The sequence below is a fragment of the Acipenser ruthenus genome, chromosome 19 (assembly GCF_902713425.1).
Source record: "Acipenser ruthenus chromosome 19, fAciRut3.2 maternal haplotype, whole genome shotgun sequence".
In the NCBI taxonomy this organism is placed as follows: domain Eukaryota; kingdom Metazoa; phylum Chordata; class Actinopteri; order Acipenseriformes; family Acipenseridae; genus Acipenser; species Acipenser ruthenus.
This window is the reverse complement of record NC_081207.1, coordinates 32,698,796-32,717,861: the sequence shown is the minus strand read 5'-3', so window position 1 is coordinate 32,717,861 and position 19,066 is coordinate 32,698,796. Positions and strand designations below refer to the sequence as shown.

At 42.3% G+C, this 19,066-nt stretch overlaps 1 protein-coding gene across 1 annotated transcript; it reads right to left on the bottom strand.

Moving 5' to 3' along the window:
- Nucleotides 1–652: 652 nt before the first annotated feature.
- Nucleotides 653–10,037, bottom strand: n4bp1 (nedd4 binding protein 1). Its single transcript, XM_034041246.3, has 7 exons — nt 9,505–10,037; nt 6,112–7,871; nt 3,827–3,957; nt 3,534–3,630; nt 3,136–3,243; nt 2,245–2,346; nt 653–2,133 (listed from the first exon to the last, which is right to left on the bottom strand). Exons 1-7 carry the CDS (start codon nt 9,817–9,819, stop codon nt 1,851–1,853), a joined length of 2,796 nt encoding a protein of 931 aa, XP_033897137.2. The 5' UTR covers nt 9,820–10,037; the 3' UTR covers nt 653–1,850.
- Between the last annotated feature and the right edge of the window lie 9,029 nt (nt 10,038–19,066).

The window sequence follows — 19,066 nt, the reverse complement described above, 5'->3', positions numbered from 1 at the left end:
AAAAGATTTTATTTAAATTGTGGAGGCTGGCTGAAAGCATCCCACAGCAATCCCACTACACTGTAAACAGATTTCATGCTGCCCCCCCCCCCCCCCCCCCCCGAGGGGCGACCAGCAGGTACAGCAGCAAATTCAAAAAATCTGTGGAAGAGGCTGAAAGTAGACACTTGAACTTCCTACTGGAATTATTATTATTATTGTTATTATTAAAATAGGCCTATAATTATTTGAATATGGATGAAACTGGTTTTGTTGCAAACGTTTTGATTTTCTTTTTTGCTTGCTTGTTTTTCCCCCAGGACTTCAAATCATTTTATTATTTGTGGTTATGAATAGTTCAGTTTCATAAAAGTTGGCAATACATGTTGGGCTTTTTCATATTTGTTCCAGTTAGTACAATATCACAAGTCTTTAGTCTACAGAAATTGCTTCACTAACTTAGTACTGCAACATGTTTTAGTATCCTCTAGGAGGGCAGCAGCAGTTACTTTGGTTTGTTGCAGCTGGGGACTATGGTAAGCTGCTTAGTTCGTTGAAATTGGTATTAAGTTGCGTAGTGGTTTAGTATCGTCCTCCGTACTCACCACAGGATCATCCAGTTAGTACACTCCTTTTAGTCTGTTGCAATTGACCCATGGACACAGAACCAAAATTAACTTCAAAACCAAATTTTTAATGAGACTTGAACAGTGCATGTACTGCAAAATGCTTTGGGAGGTGCAACGAAATTATCTTTAACACACTCCTCCCAGCCAACTATAACTGTACACAATATTCTGAGAGTAGCTCCATAAACATTTCAAATAAACACCTCACAATGATCACAAGAAATGAATGTGGACTTTCAACAACACATACTGTACGTGACAGAAGAGCCTCAACGGAAACAAAGAAATAGACTTCACTCCTTCCAGGTCTCAAGATCAGTGAACTTCAGAACAAGGGCCACAAAGGCCTAAACAGCAACATTAATGTAAAGACTTGACATTTTAGTATAGACTGCACAGCTAAGCACAAATGCTTTAGTATAGACTGCACAGCTATGGACAAAAGTTTTGCATGACCTTGAATTTTAGGATTAAGATAAATAAAATATATGAACACAAGTGAGCTCTTTTATTTAACATCATGTAATCAAAGAAACTACAAAAGGATATTGCAAAAGTCTACCGGAAGCCATGATAGTAGTACAGTATTTCATTTAATTTCGAAATGTCAAAACTTTCCAATGTTGTAACTTTTTTGTTAAATATAAAGAAAACTACAGAGCAGTGTGTAATTCAATAAACATATTATTATTCAGGTTTCATTCGACTTTGCAAAGCTGAATGAGTGAATTCTATAGGGGGATGCAAAACTTTTGGCCAGAGCTGTAACTGTTCAAAGTGCTTTCATTAACACTATAATGAAACAGAACAGCAACTGATCAAATCTGAGACACAAAAAAATAAAAAACCTGTGTTTTTCATTACAAAGGTTTGCCCTAAATGTAAAAAAATATTCTGTACCCAATGAGTATGGGACTTAAATGTACAAGTTGGGGTATATTCATTTTTTACAAGGACAGACAATGTACATGGTTTACAGAAACAAGCATTGTAACACAGTAATTAACAACAAACCTAGCTCTCTGATGCAATAAATTAAATGTTAATTACAAGAAAATATACAGATTTTGAACAAACAGCTGTTAACAAAATATTTTCCTTTTCTAATGAAAACAAACCATTTCAAACTCAAAAGTTTAATTTACATTCTTCTCTCGCACACACACAAACAACAAAAAGAAAAGCGCAACAGTCTGTGCCTTTCGTCCTGCGCTTGTACCCGTGCCTTTCTTCCTGCGCTTGCTACCCATGCTGTCCTTCGAGGTCCAGCACCAGTGAGGACAGTGAATTCAGGTCTCTCATGTGCGGGTGCTCAGACAGGATCTGATCAATCTTCTGTCTTTGTTGAGGGAAGATATTATAGAGGTGCTTCCTGGCATCCTCCGTGTCTGCCGTAGATCTGCGCGGAGGCTCGTCGGGGCTCTGCGCTGGAAGGGGGGGGGTTTGAAGCCCAGGCCCTGTAGCTGGTGGAGGTTCAGTGGAAGCTGCTGCTGGAGGTCCGAGCTGTGCTCGTGGAGGTCCACGCCTAGGAGCAAATACAAAAATACACACTTCCAGTGAAAATACTTCAAATGTGAGCAGAATGATATAGTTTTAAGATTCATATTCTACAAAAGAAGAAGCATTCAATAGGTACCTTAAGTCTTTGCGCATAAACTCATCCAGTCTGGGTCCAAATCTCCCCAGAGGATCATCAGGTATCATGAATATATCACCAACAAATGTATATTGTAAAAGCCTATTGAAACACAAAATTACTCATGAGCTGCATGAATCTCTGAGAAATGTATGCAAGCAAAATAAGATCAAAATACATTTCCCATCCTTAACTCCTGTTGTTGATAAACATGAGCTGTTTGTTTGGAGGGTTCATTGAGATACGATACAGATATCATGGAGAGTCTCTGTACTACTGGACCGACAAGCCAAGTTTGGTAACTTCTTTCTAATCAGGTTCAAGTTACCCTTCTAACAGGCAGGCTGCTGTCCTGCATGGCCACTGATCTCTGACTGCTTCACACACTCAAACCCGCAGCCTCAAGGAACAGCCAATGCATGGCCACTGATCTCTGACTGCTTCACACACTCAAACCCGCAGCCTCAAGGAACAGCCAATGCATGGCCACTGATCTCTGACTGCTTCACACACTCAAACCCGCAGCCTCAAGGAACAGCCAATGCATGGCCACTGATCTCTGACTGCTTCACACACTCAAACCCGCAGCCTCAAGGAACAGCCAATGCATGGCCACTGATCTCTGACTGCTTCACACACTCAAACCCGCAGCCTCAAGGAACAGCCAATGCATGGCCACTGATCTCTGACTGCTTCACACACTCAAACCCGCAGCCTCAAGAACAGCCAATGCATGGCCACTGATCTCTGACTGCTTCACACACTCAAACCCGCAGCCTCAAGGAACAGCCAATGCATGGCCACTGATCTCTGACTGCTTCACACACTCAAACCCGCAGCCTCAAGGAACAGCCAAACACTTACCCTCTCAGTTACTAACAGACAGATTACCTTTCTTTTACGATTTGTCTCCACGCTTCGGATTCAGTTACAAATTCTCTTAAATTGTCATTTGTGACGACGACTCCCCCAGTTTTTTCTGCCAGGTGTAACAAGAACCTGTAAAAAATGAAGACATGCAGGCAAGGTTTTCTTTATTAGGCTACAGTGCATTGTGTTTTCTATTGGCTTTGGTTCCCTCTTGCAGATACAGTGGTGGAAGATTTCTAAATGAATCCCTTTCCACTGTTTGAATGAGCTGCTCATGAAAAGGTAAGGGAGCAGCAGCACTGGCTAGAGGCAGACCCCACGTGAGTCTGCCCTTGAAAGCACGCTCTGGATAGCATCTCACTTCAATACAGTGAATATGGCTTTGGTGTTACATAGATATATAGATATAGACCTCCTACCTGTCATCGTGAGACGCGATTCTTTGTCCACAAAACATTCTAGCAGGAGTATATGACAGAATCCCCAGCTCTTCCAATTCTTCTAAGAAATGCTTCTCTGTTAAAAAAAAAAAAAAATACAAAAAAATGAACACACACAATCCCTGTTGCAGAGCTGTGATACACTAGTGTATATCAGTGTATGTCATATCAAGAATATACGGATATAATAGTGTGTGTCAAAGCGTTCCCCCCATTGGTTTGAATACTGCCACCTGTGTTCCTGCTCCTCAGATACTTGGACCAACCCATACCTGTAATGAGGGGATCATATCTCTGTCTCCACTGTGGAACAAATACAGTGATGTGTCTGTGTCCGTATTTCCAGAAGAACTCTACGGCAATGGCGATCCCACGACACGAAAAGTATTTGTGCAGCCCATGCCTGGAAGAGAATGCAAGGAATGGGTAGGGTGCACTCACACAAACCGGATGCACTGAAGAATTTACAGCAAAAGAAAAGATCAAGAAAAAGTAGCGCTTCCCCTTCTAACATTGTGACCTGGATCAGCTCCACCTTGAGATACTGTCAAGGTGTTATTATGCAAACCAAGTTTTACACAATGGAGAAGTGATTTTGAATCTAAAAATAACCCTTCTTTCAGAGAGGATGCTGACAGTGTTATCTATGTGGGCCAAAGCCCACACAGACTAGCTCACCTCCGCTGTGGTTCAATCTTACAGCCCACTGCTGTGCATTTTAGCAGGTGAACAAAGACAGGGAACTTTTACTAAAAAAAAAAAAAGGTTAACAAATGAGTGTTCTGACTTACAGGAATCTTTTTTTTTTTTTTTCTCAGAATTATTTTCTAAGAAATCAAGTACTTTTCACATTGCACCAAACTGAATATTAATCTAACCTTACAGCATCTGCATTTCTCAGAAATTATGGGAACTAGTTTTTCGTAATCAGTTTTACAAAAGAATAGGCTACATCATGACCCTAGTTACTCGACAACACATACCGAAAAAACCCACAGTGCCTACACACTGTAACCTCACCACCTCAACATACTACTGGACAGGGGACAGCCCGAGACCCCTACATTAAAACTGTAACCACAGTGCCTACACACTGCAAGCTCACCACCTCGACATAGGGGACAGCCCGAGACCCCTACATTAAAACTGTAACCACAATGCCTACACACTGTAACATCACCACCTCGACATACTACTGGGCTGGGGACAGCCTGAGACCCCTACATTAAAACTGCAATCTGAATACAACAGCACTGAACTTATAGTGCTGTTCATCAGAACTAAGGGGACTCCTGCAGTCATGTTTGTGCACGTCTCACCCAAGATCTCTCTCTCTCTCTGTTCTCATGCCAGGTCCACATTGCTTTCTGTTCACAGGGGGCTCAGTCCTTGTTGTGGTTGTACCATTGAACACTATTTTCGAGTATTATCATTCAGTCCATTTTTTGTTGTATTATTGTACTGTAAGGTGATATATGGTACATAATAGCTATACAGATGCACAAAAAAGCATATTCCTTTTGTTGTGATATTGTAACAATATGTACCCAGGTGCTTGTGAGAGATATTGGGGGTTCATGTATAGAGGCTGTACGCCTTTAAGAAGAAAGGCAGGATGGGATATCAGCTGAACACTTGTCAGCTGACATACAAATGCTTAAGTGCAGAGGTGCTGGATTATTACACTCTGGTTTCATGCAACAGTTATGATGGTGACCAAACGTGTGTGAGTACTGTTGTGTAAAAAGAAAAAAAAATGCACTCAAAAAATCTAATCATCACAGATTTACGCAACAGGAATAATTTCAAAACACATCCTTTGAAGCACAGAGAGAGAACTGCAAGTAGCTTTAAGTCTCATCTTGCTGGAGTTTTGGAAAGATCTGGCTTGGCCTGAGGGATTTTATTGTAATTGGGATTTGTTTTTACTGGAACTGTACATTTAAAAAACAACAATATGTATTACACCTGGCAGAAATAAATACAACCCGTCCCTGTCCAGCTCCTACCCTGTGATCTGCACACAGTACAAAGTGCTCTCCACATGTCCAAGCATGCACACAGTCCCATGTTAACTATGTAGTGAAGTGGTTGGGTGGGATTTGATAGTTCAACCTAACAAAGCACACAGACACCCCAAAATAACACCTTCAGAGTCAGAAATATGGGGTTATCCATCTAATTGTATGAAATAAATTAACAGAATTTAAACAACAAATATTCTTTACCCCTTTACTAATATCACCATATAACATATTGTTGCATAACCAATTCATCAATGTCTCTGTTCATGTGATGTTCTGAGTGTCTAGATCTGATCATAAACATAATAGCAAGGGAGGTGGGGGTGGGTTCAGTTCAATCCAACCTAGACTTCAGTGTATAGCGAGTGGCCGAGTGCTGGCCGGCAAGCAAGACCATCTTATGGCCCACTGCATCACAAGGGTCACAGTTACACTATCCGTTAGGTACTGCTGATTTTACAGAAACATGGGCACTGGAAAAGAGGCACAGTCCTACACTGCAGGGGCTAGGCTACATGTTTAACCATACTTACCCCATGGCCACATTGCTGCCATCAATGATGACATTCTTTAGATCCTGCCTTCCTGGTTTATTTTCAAGATTCAGTTTGTATTTTGTTTTCAGAGACTCCTGAAACCGTTTCTCTCCTGTCACATATGAAGCGTTCGGCTTCTGAGGTTTAGCTGCCGGTACAGATGCTGCTGCCTCATGGGAAGGCATTGTTGCGATGAATTGTAAAGGCGGCCTGGAAGGTACAGCCTGAAAGAAGGAGGAGGAGGAGCAGCGAGAGAGTTTATCGGGGGCTGGGCTGGCGTCCTGTCTGGAAGAGAGTCCTGCTGAGCTCCGCAGAGGAGTGACTGATTCAACCAGGACTGGTTTAAACAACGGCTTCCCAGAGCTCCCTCTTGCTATGAAGTCTGCTTCTTTCAGAGTCACATTCTCTTTCGCTAATCTCAGAGCAGGTTTAACAGCGGACCCATCAGTCTCTATATCTTTTTCATCTTCATCATCACCGATTGTTATCACTGCCTTTATGCGCGGACACAAGGATATGTTCTTGGTCACTCTGAGGGAGTCACTTTGCTGTTCTTGCTGATAGGCATTCAAAGGCTTTATGCGCGGACACAAGGATATGTTCTCGGTCACCCTGAGGGAGTCACTTCGCTGTTCTTCTTGCCGACAGGCATTCAGAGGCTTGCAGTTCTTCACATCACTTAATATGTTACTCTGCTTTTCCTTGCCCTTGCCTGAACGCACCTCTGGCTGGACGGATTTCTTCGATCCTTCACACAAAGTCTTTTTTGAGCTGCTAGGAGCTTGGGAGATGGGGTGCTTTCTTTCCCCACCTTGCAGCTTTTGGTTTTCTTCCTCAATACGTTTGAGAAGCACAAGAGGTTCCTCCCTTTGGCCCATCTCCTCGATGACTTTAACCACAAGCTCCCTGGCATACCCCATAGTTTTAAAGAAGTTCACCAGGCAGTTGTAATTGGTTTCAGGGCTCACATCCTCTGCCCGATTGCTGTCTACCATAATGACCGAGCCATCGGTGTTTGCACTGTCCTCATCGCTGAGTATGTATGTGGGGCTGCCAGACTTGACGACACTATAGGCGCTGTCTTTGCTTTCAAGTGAAAACTGCCTCTTTGTATCCCGATCCTCACTGCCCGAAGATCTCCTCTTGCAAGACTGTCTCTCCTTGGGCACTGTTGACTCCGCAGGCGGATCCTCTTCAAACTCTGCGATAAAGGCGTTCAGTATTTGGTTTGACAGTTCTGTTACAGGGGTGCAGGCTTTTCCTCTTTCTACCTCTTGCGGGTTTTCTATGTCTATGCAGGATGCATTGTTTCCACACCTCGGGTGAGACTGCACTTTGTCGAAAGTGTCCTGAAACTCAAGCCTTGTATGCCGCTGCACAGTGCTCTTGGTGAGACTCAAAAGTTCTTCTTTTAGGGAACTTGGCAACAGAAGTAACTCCATGGTATACTTATCAGCATGTGATTCTACAAAATTCTTAAACGCCTTCTTCACCAAAGGCTCCTTTTTACTCAGCAAGCTCTGGTTTTCTACGAAAAGCTTTACAAACTGCTGAATCTGACTCTGCGCCATCACCACTGCCTCAGTCCCACCGCGAATGCTCAGCATGCCCATCTCCACCACCGACACATCGGCACTCGTGTCCTGTATGAGGCAGTTGATGAATAATTTCTGTGCTCCAACAAATATGCAGTGCATGTCCTTGGGGTACTTCTCCATCTCTTGCAGTTCTGGGTTACAGACACCCTTGACGTATTCCTGGAACCAGAAGGAGACACAGCACAGTATTCAAGCCATGGTTCAGAAGGCAACTTTCAGACAGCTGTGGAAAACGACCCCAACTGGACTACTTATTTGTGGTGAGAAAAAATAACCAGAACTTAAAGAGTAAGTAGCAGAGATCTGAAAAGTACAGTGTTACACGTCCCCACGTGTTGCTACAACGGTTTGAATAACGCACCTGTAATTTTTATTTTCATTGTTAACATCCTGACAACTTTTTACACTTAGAACTTTAAAGTCTGTTTCAAAGCTCTTTTCAAAATGTCCGCTCTAGTGCATTGATAGTGTCAGGATTATTGCCCACATTGTCAAACAGGTAACACAGCAATAACAATCGATGATGTGGTATGGAACAGAAAAGCCAGAGTACTTATGGTTTTTTTTTAAATCGCCCTCCCTGCACTAGAGAAGCCATTTTGAAAAGAGTTTTGAAACAGACTTTAAAGGTATTAAGTGTAAAAAGTTGTGAGGATGTTAACAATGATAAGAACAATTACAGGTACGTTATTTAAACAGTTGTAGCAACGCTATACTTTTCAGAACCCCGCTACTTCCTCTTTAAATTCGGTTCAGCGACCCGGTGGGACAGAACATCCCACTCAGACATTTGTGGGGTTTTTTTTTTGGTAGTGCTCTTAGTTACTATGAGGTGACTCAGTGCTTCCCTGAGATACCACTCAGATACAATACTGTGACACTGCACACACAGCATGTGTAAAATACCCTCTGAACACAGCATGGGATTTCTACTGCTAGTATATACAGTATGAAATGCACAGCATATGAGTCACACTCTTGGCTTGATTACCGTGTTATGAAAAGCCAAGATGTAAAGCTTGTGAGTCACTAACACTTCTGGTTTCAGCATATATTGTGAAAGAGAAAACGGGGGAGGCTTTGTACTGGAGATTCCAGAAAAATTGGTTTTTTTTGGGGGGGAGGGGGGCTTCTTTAGAAATGTCCGAACTGTGATGTAAATAATTCTCACTTCTGGTTTTATTTCTGAAAATGTTAAGACATTACTTACTTACTTACAGTAACACACTGTTAAAACAAACAAACCCACTAGTGCCTTGCTTGGTTAAGAATTGAAAGTTAGAAAAAAAATAATAACAATGTGTTGATATTTATTTTTCACAAGTTTAAAGATACTAGTTTGATCAGCCCAACCCCAGTATGCGCACTTCTATACAATACAAGGCAAGTGCGGCAGCCTTTTTCACCGTTTACCCCAGCAGGGTAAGTGCAGTGCTGGGGAATAGGGCTTCTGTCACACTACAATACCGCTGAACACAACTCACATCCACCGAAAATGGGGTTTTGCTGCTATAATGAAATGTTCAGCATGGGGCAGGTAAGAACACCATGCACTGTTTTTCTAAAAACCCGTATTAGGCACTACATGTAATCAAATAATAATAATAATAATAATAATAATAAAGTGCTTTACTGTAACCTACTGTCAAATAATAACAATGTCACCATATACGCCTATTGTGTTGTAAAAATTAGCTCCACACCTTAAATGTATTTAACCTGCTTATGATCGAATAATGTTAATAACACTACTACTAACAATACCAACGTATAAAACACACAGAGCCGGTACCTTGGCCTTCCATACGTCTTCCTTCATCCCCGTCAACTGAACCCAAATCTGCCTCGTTGCTCTGCTTCCGCGACCCACGGCCGGGTCCAGCAGGCCTACGATTGTGAAATCCACTCTGAAAAGCAACTCGACTTTAGGTTTGACAGATGTCAGAAAGCTCTGCCTCTCCTCGGAGACTGCGAATTCGTCAGTAAGCATCCGTGGATGTTGTTTTGCTGGTGACATGCTGCGGCTGTAAATCCCAGCACCGCCCGTAGAACAGCAAGGCAGCTCGCTGGCTGTCCTGTCCGGCCCCCCGGGGAGCCGTGCTGACATTTTTTATATTTATTTGTAAATTTCACAAAAACGCTTTTCTCGGTCTTTCTTTAAAGTAACTCGACAACACGTAGCTTTGAATCTTTTTCATGTTTCAACGCCTCTAGTTTTGCGAAACCCACTGTTTTCACCTCCCTTTCTACTGTCGTCATTTACCTCTTAACTAGTTTATTACAGTACTTGGAAAGTCCCTGCAAACGTCATCAAACAACGACCAACTATGGGCGGGTAAACATATCATATGCAGAGTTGCCAAGTCCGCGTATAATACGCGGAATTGGGCTTGTTTTTTGGAGAGTCGCGGGTTGGAATTTGCATAAACGCCCATACGCGTTTGTTTTGGTCTTGTTTGGTCTTGTTTTTAAGAACGATGTCGCAATTGTTCTGTCAGAAATCTGGCAACCCTGGTCATGTGCAGCGCGGTTCATTCAATAAAAACAAACAAAAAAACGTTTTGCAAGACATACAACGGGTTGCAAAATAATGTAAATCACTTTTTGGCATTGCTCATCCGTCTACTCTGCAGCCCTGACTGTTTAAGGCTAGTCGGATTGAAAAAAAAAAAATAAATAAATAAATAAATAAATAAATAAATAAAAGAATAATTTCTACAGTACAGTATTTCTTCAAATAATGATAATTATGATAATGGCACCCTCTTGTGAATAAAAAAGGTAGCAACTTGAGAAGATTGAGAGTGTTATGATCAATGATAACGTTGACAATTAAAAAACAACATTAAGATCGACATTCTGTCTTGAGAAAACAAAGGTTAAAACAACGGAATTCAAAAACAACATTTACTTGAACATGTATTTTGAAGCTACAGTCTCACAATAATGTGAAAATATAAATTTCAGTGACATTGTTTAGTTTAGTCTTCTGTGCATCTTTATCACTAAACGTCATTGACTTCCTTTTTTTATTTATTCTTATTTTTTTCCAACTATATGCATGGTGCTCCACCTACAATGAGTCTGATGTTAAATCAATATTTAGCCAAGAATAATAGAAGGAATGGTTATAGTGCCCTCTTGTGCATGAAGTAGGTATTACACAGAAAGTACTGTCTTGAGAATACAGTTTATTGTTGAGTGTTCTGAATTGAGATTTGTTGTATGTAGCTCGTTACTGATTATGTCAAATAAAATGTGGGATTGCTTCTAGATTTAAAAGCTGAAGTTTCCCAGTACTTAATTCTTCTTGGTCTGGATGACAAACAGCTCAGAAAGTTGAAGCCAGAGATCCCTGAATCTTAGTTAGCATGAGAAAGTAGTGTATATTATTATATAGTGCAACGTTTCAAAGAGCTATGCAATGTTTATAGGTCCATATAGACAAGATGAAGGTGTTTAATACTTCTAAAGGTGGCAGAGGGGCATTTGTGAAGCATGCAATGTTCTGCAAGAAGTAATAACATGAAAAATGAAATGTAGTGAGAAGGAGAAGCAAGCTGCCTGAGGAACACTGGAATCAGCAGGAGCGACAGCACAAGGAGGGCTTTGCGACTGTGCTGCAGAGGAACACTGAGAGCAAGGCCTGTTTGAGAAGTGGAATGCACACTGCTTTGTTACTGTTCCTCCACACTGAAGGTCGCTGGCAGATGCTTGTGTGATAATTGCTGCCACAAAGACGATATTAAAGAACAAACATGGACATTCCTTTTTCATTTGAATCCTCAGTTTCCATTAGAGATGGGCTCTTTGAAACTCAAGTACAGCATGATTGTGTGTAAGCTGCTGTATAGCAGTGTGTGTGCTGAACGCTGACGAGTGGACACTGGGGCACACTGGCAGCCATACTTACAGCAGCACCTGGCTCTTCAGAGACTGCCCAGACCCACAGGGGCTCCTCCAGGCATAGTGATAGTCTCCTATTGCAGTGCCCAGGTAGGGATCCATGCCCGTTCTCTTACAAAACTTTACCACAGTAAATCAGCACAATAAGTCTGCAGTTCTTTTCATGCGTTTCCCTTGGCTATGCTATGCATTTACTGTATTTGGCTATGATTTATCATACCTCTCTGGGCTTTACAATGCTTTCACTTTGCTTTATTACACTGTGCTTTATTACTCTGTGCTTTATGACACTGTGCTTTGTTACACTTTGCTATGCTTTTGAATTGGTAAACTCTTATAAGCCAGAGCAAGAAGCAATCAGCTGAAAGCAATTGTGTTGCAGACACAGGCAGACAGACAGACAAACAGACAGACAGACAAACAGACAGACAGGCAGGCAGGCAGAGAGGCAGGCAGGCAGTCAGAGAGACAGGCAGGCAGAGAGGCAGAGAAGGAGGCAGGCAGAGAAGCAGACAGAGAGGCAGGCAGGCAGACAGAGAGGCAGGCAGGCAGGCAGAGAGGCAGGCAGAGAGGCAGGCAGAGAGGCAGGCAGGCAGAGAGGCAGGCAGAAGAGGCAAGCAGGCAGAGAGGCAGGCAGAAGAGGCAATTAGGCAGGCAGGCAGAAGAGGCAAGCAGGCAGAGAGGCAGACAGAAGAGGCAATCAGGCAGGCAGGCAGATGTTTGTTCAGGCAGACAGATGTTTGGAAGCCTGTCCAGAGACATACTGGCATCTTGGAGGGCATTCCAATAGCGCAGGGCTGCACCAAGGACACAATGGTGAATATGAGTGAGGGGCACCGCTGGGTTATAGTGCAGAGTTCTGTGTTTGATTGCCTTAATACTGAGCCTAGTGCATATGGTGCTGTACCCACAGCGGCCTCCAGGGTGCACTCTTCTTCTCTATATGAGACACGCACGACCAGACTTTTCTTTCTGGGGAAGTGTATTGACATGGTGTAATGCTAAAATCAATATGTTTCATTATTTGGGCTTCAAACCTATAGAACTTGGGAATATTTTCTTTATTACAGTTCATTCAAGGGAAATGTTATTTAACAAGAAGAGAGCAGCGGCTCCCATTGGGACCAGACTGTAATATCTTGTGATGTGAGCCGTTTCCACAGACAGGCTCAGCTCACTGAGGCCAGGAATAACAAGAATAAATCTCTCAATTCAGCAACAAAGTTGTGAGCCCAGCTCCATCCCCACAGTGACACTTTATTATGACTTGAGATTGCCATGCACTATTCTCTTCCATTATACTGTGGGCCTTATTTTAAGTTACATTAAATGTATTTTTTTTTAAATATATATGCACCATTTAAAGTATCCGAGCTCAGCTAGGCCTGCAGTGTCACAAGTATATGGAGGTTTTACCCATCTCCTGAAGTCTCAATAAGATATCCTGCTTCAACCTGTATCTTCTTTCCAATGAGATTGCTGATATTTCTGTAGTAAGCAGTCATTCAGGGAAGAGTGGACGACTACTGTAGACCCCTAGTATCCTAGTAACTCATCAGGGCAATGATTCAGAATGGGATGTTTCAGGATTACCAGCTGAAGAGTGCATGGATTTCAGTGCTATACTGGTAACTGTAGCTGGTAGCAATGCAGGCCTCGGTTCTAGTGTTGCCCTCACTATGTAAGAACTGAAAGGGTTACCCTTCAGGCTCTGTGCCAGTCCTTCAAGGCTGATCTCCAGGCGCTCACAGGGAAAACAGTCTCTCCTGCCTGCTTGAACACTCCTGTTTTGTGGTAATCGCTCAGAAAAACGACTGCGAGGAAATTGAGAGCACTGAGTAAAAAGGAGCCGAGCAGCCAAACCTGTGCTGCTCCTTTGCAGTTCTACTGTCTGCTCTGCTCCTGACAAAATCAAACTGCCTTTTGGTATTGTTGAGACAGCCGGAAAACTCCTGGCAAAGAGAAGCACCCGAGGAATGATAATAGCCGTGCGGCTGGGACTCATTCCAAGTGGAAATTGCTGTCTGTACAGCAGAGCTTTTGCCTTTGGTACTTAAAAAATCAAGCTTGCTATAAAAAAATACAAATGTGTTTACAGTGTGGTTCACTAAAATCAAGGAAGTCTTGAGGGGCTTGCATTTACAGTCTAATATATACGATAAGGTCAAGACTGAGAAACTTGTACAGGACGTAGGTACTCGAAGTTACCAACAATAAACCCAAACTGCACTTTGTAAATGGGGGTGATCACGCTTTTCATTGCTTTGTGAATGAGTCTGCTAAATAAACAAATAATGATTCAGTCGCTTTGTTACAGCAATTATTACTCTCTGTGTAAATACTTCAGAGTTTTCTGTATTTAATCTCATCTTCTATTTGTTCCATCTGGTCCCACTTTCACTTTCTGTGCTTTAGTCCCTTGGGTTCTTATGGGTTGGACTCCCAGACCCCAGTTAACCGTAATCTTGGACTTTGTTCCCTGGGTTTCTCATCTTCTACAACGCTGCTGTGCGATTGGGTTGTGTGGCACACATGCAGGGGGCACACTCTGCCAGAAAGACACAAAGCTTTGGCTCTGCTTTATTTCAAAACTGAGTTCAGCTGCTTCGATGCAGAACTCGAAGAGCATGCTGCCAATATCAGTTTACATTGCCGTGGAAAAACTCACAGCACTGAAAGACAGTCAAACTAACAGATGCTGGGGTCTATGCCAGATTGAGCTGTAAATGAAAGCTGTTACACCTTGGAGTGTGATTTTAAAAAGCTAACAGTAGCGAGTTTCAGCTTGTTTAAAGGTACAGCTCACACCTGGGGCAAGGAGGGAACGTGCAGGCACCTCTGAGCCGCCAGTCCCTCTCCCCTTCACAATGGGAGAGGGACACTTCCAGGGAGGCGGTTCTGTGAATCAGGCTGTGCTTCCCTTCGTATCACTAGGTGTTAGTGGGGGTCTCTGTGGGACACTGTATTTCCAATGGAAGCAGTGAGGTTAACACAGGGCTCCGGCTGGCAATAAAGACTTCCAGTACTGTTGACCTGAACACAATGCTGTTTATCATCCCGTACCACTCACTGGGCCTGCAGCCACATTCATCATCACTCCCCTTTAGGGAACTCCTCATTCCCCGGAATATTGTTCAACACCGTCTCTTAGACTGGGGGGTGGATTCCAGACATTCCAATCCAATCAATGTGGATCTTAACCCACCATGAGGAGACTCAATACATTCTGAGATAAGAATGCTGTTCCCTGCCATTCTAAATACTATCCATGATGTTTGATGACTTTTCCATTGGAAAACACTGGATAAAGCTGGCTGATTTACAGAAATCCCTTTTTTCCTTTTAACACCATGCAGCAGCATTTAAACCCCACTCTTGTGGTGTAAGTCTCTTCGATTCTGAGGCTATGTTTGATTCTGAGTCTATGTCTCTTCGATTCTGAGTCTATGTTAGATTCTGAGACTATGTTTGATTCTGAGTCTCTTCGATTCTGAGTCTATGTTTGATTCTGAGTCTATGTCTCTTCGATTCTGAGGCTATGTTTGATTCTGAGTCTATGTCTCTTCAATTCTGAGTCTATGTTAGATTCTGAGACTATGTTTGATTCGGAGTCTCTTCGATTCTGAGGCTATGTTTGATTCTGAGTCTATGTCTCTTCGATTCTGAGTCTATGTTAGATTCTGAGACTATGTTTGATTCGGAGTCTCTTCGATTCTGAGGCTATGTTTGATTCTGAGTCTATGTCTCTTCGATTCTGAGTCTATGTTAGATTCTGAGACTATGTTTGATTCTGAGTCTCTTCGATTCTGAGTCTATGTTTGATTCTGAATCTATGTCTCTTCGATTCTGAGTCTATGTTTGATTCTGAGTCTATGTGAGTCACTTTGATTCTGAGTCTATGTTTGACTACGTTTATATTTTGGACCTGGATTGATTATTAATCATCATTACACTTGAAAGCACCAGTGATGATTGCATTTCTGTGACTTGAGGCTACAAGATTCAAAAGGTTAATTTCTGATGCCACAACTCTATAAAAGCTGATCTGTCTGCTGAAATCCCTTTGTCTGGACATCTTGTGAGCAAATAAAGAGGAGACTGAAAATATAGCAAAACAATGAGTAATAAAACAGCCATAAATTGTGCAATCCAGCGCAATGATTTATGAAATTACAGTACTGATTGTGCCCGCAAACTGTAAATATTCATGTGACAAGCACTAAGCTTTGTTTAATCGTGATTAATGATAATGCAGCCTGACTGACTCAGAACTGCCAAGCATTATTATATGCAGCTGCCTGAATACAAATGTTAACTCATGTTAGATTAGAAAGACAAACAGGACCTCTTCACATACGGTCCTGGCTACACACCGAGGAAGAAAATGCACCCGTTCCTTTGAACTTGTATTAATAATTAGTGAGACACACAACATAGTGCGAGAGCTGGCGTGTTTACGAGGCAGATTTCAAACTGCATTCAAAATAAAACAGATTTTTCCTACTGCGGTCATCAATAACTAAAAGGTACCCGTGGCCACTTATGTCATCTTCTTGCACAAACAGATTTGTTGGCAGGAGCTGAGTGGTGCAGAAATTATGCCTTAACCACTGGCCTTGTAAACCTGACAGGAACAGCTCTGAAGATTCACAGCTCACAGCGGCTCGGGAGGAGCTCAAACACAAAGTGATCCTTAAACGGAAATGAATTGAAATGCAGCAGTGGCAAATCTTAATAATAAAACGCGATGCTGCTGACTGGGTGAGTGCAGTCCTCAGTAAGATAAACTGCCCTTCTTTGAAGAGCAGAATGTGTCTCTGCTTTTAGAGGTGCCATCAACGTTGCACTGTATTGAAAATGTCCAATATCAAACTCAAGCAAATGGAAATGGTATAAATACTTAAAATATAGCAACGGGCAAATGACCCACTGTGATTCATGATACCTGGTGGATTTTCATGATATATCCTCTATTTATTTTTATTGCTATTATTATTTTCAACAGTGCTCTGAGAATATAGGAGAAAACCCTGTAATTTACTTCTAATATTGTGCTAGCTCAACAAAGCAAAACTGTTTAATATCCTTATACTGTGTGGGTGCTCTCTGCCATTCTGCTCTGTTGCTTCTGCTTCATTGTTTATCAGGGTTAAGCTACTGAATATTCTAGCAAAAATGTAAAAAAAAATAATCCTGCAACAGAAATGTAAATTCATAGTTCAGAGGGGTCAGAAATGCCAGATTCACACCTCTAGTGGTCACATTTCAACATGACCTTAGTTTCAGAAATGAGTAAGACAGTGGAGCTCTGTCTCATTTTGAAAGACAGCAGACTCTTCTAGATGTTCAGGTGGAATGGGTTACAGGTCGGAATGACGTCATCCACACTCTTGCGACGTCAGTCTTTTCTCACACGTCTGCCACCTGAAATCTCATTGGGTCGGATAATGTTGAAAAATGTTCACATTTGCTGATGGTCGGAGTGAAGCTACATAGCTTTTCTAGCTGTCTGCGCCCATTGTATCGCAGTCATCTGCGACAGAAGTATGAACCAGCCCTGAGAGTTGTTATAAAACAAGGCAGCAAAGTTATGCCAAGCAGAAGTGGGTGATGTCATGCGTAGGTTCAGTGGGAAAAGCTAGCGAGTTGCTCTGGAGACAGCAGTTCACAGCTACAGCACTACAGGAGGTACTCAGCGATTTCAACAATGCCACAAACCTTCCCCAAGTCACAATGGTTGTGTTCTTTTGTTCTTTTTTTAATTTAGCCGCACAGATTTTTCAAATGCACTTCTGCAGAGTAAAAGATTAAACAGCTGCTCCCTGTAGAGGTCCCCTGTCACATGGGCTGACAGCAGCAGTACCACAGGAAGTGATAAGTGCCAGGAAGCAACTTTTTATCTCTGTGTTTGAAAAATGTGTTCCAGGTAGTATTTCCTCCTCCGCGGGTAGTCTCACCTCTTGAGGGAAATCTCTCTGACTTTCTGTAGCTTTTTTTCATTCGATCATAGCAGTTAAAAGTTAATTAGCCGTTCCAGGCTTTTTTTATTTACAGCAATTAGCAGGAAAACTGGATTTAAAGGCAGCAAACAGCTCCTTTTGAGGGTATTATCTCTATAATTACCTCAAGCAGCTCTGAGTTCAGCCAGACCAAGGTTTCTGCAATCCCCAGACTCACTGATGCACCAAGCAAGATATTAATGATGCTAGTCATTCCAGCACCAGAGCAGGCATCAGGAGATGCAGCCACACTACCTAATTACGAGGTGATCAGCAGCCTCTGCATATTAATTAGATAGGAAGGTAATGAAGCTGCGGCACTCTTTACACACACCTCACTGTGCTGAAGGGTCTGCTTTGCTAATTGGGTGTTTAGGAACATTCTCTTGTCACTGCTACCCAGGTCTGCTTTGCCTGCACTCTCCCACTATGGTACCCCGCTCCTCTCCTTGTTCGTTTATCTAATGACTTTCACTCATTTAAGAGCCGCACGCTGTGCCCAGGCTCCTCTCTCTGCTGTCAGCGTAGAGAGGGGTTTTGTTAATTTAGTGCTTCGGTTTTGATGTCGATGAGTGATCTGTGGTGAAGTGAATCCACTAGACTGATCCCCGTCTGGCACTGACATGACCATTCATTACCCAGAGCTCCTCAGTCCTGGGCTTGTAGGAGGTAGAAGGGGGGCAGATGGAAGCAATCTTCTCTGAACCCTAATAATTCCCCACAAAGGGATTGAAAGTCTTGGTTCTGTGGTTCTTTTTAATAAATGAAGACTGGGTTTGACCTCCACACCCTGCCTGTCAGTTAAGCTGTGCTTTAGACTTTAACATTCTATTCATTAGCTTGTGTTAAATAACAAACAAACCTTCCTGTGTTGTAGATTCCTGGCGCCTCCACTTCATGTGGAAACACCTGGCTCTCCGACACAGACTTGATAACAGCTTGGACATCTAACAGCATGTATTCACACGTTTCCGGAGAGTTCCCAGTTAAGCCATGCGGGGCTGTATTGGTAGAAGCAGACATTGGTTTTCCCTCGCCTGGGTAATGAAACGAGATGAGGCAGTGCAGCCCATCACTGCTGGTCTGCTTCCTCCCCAGTGTGTTACAAAGCCTCCCATAGTGGATTTATACTCTGCAATCCTGACAGTACAAGCAAGCACTCTGTTAACCCTTTCACTGCAAAGCCAAGCAAGCACTCTGTTAACCCTTTCACTGCAAAGCCAAGCAAGCACTCTGTTAACCCTTTCACTGCAAAGCCAATCTGTCTCATAGCGGGCCTGTTCTAGTTTGGTACTGCACCATCTATTTGTTTTTGTTAATAATGTATTTTTTGTGACTGACGTGCAACACTTTATTATTATTATTATTATTATTATTATTATTATTATTATTATTATTATTATTATTATTATTATTATTATTATTATTATTATTAAATTTAATTTGCCA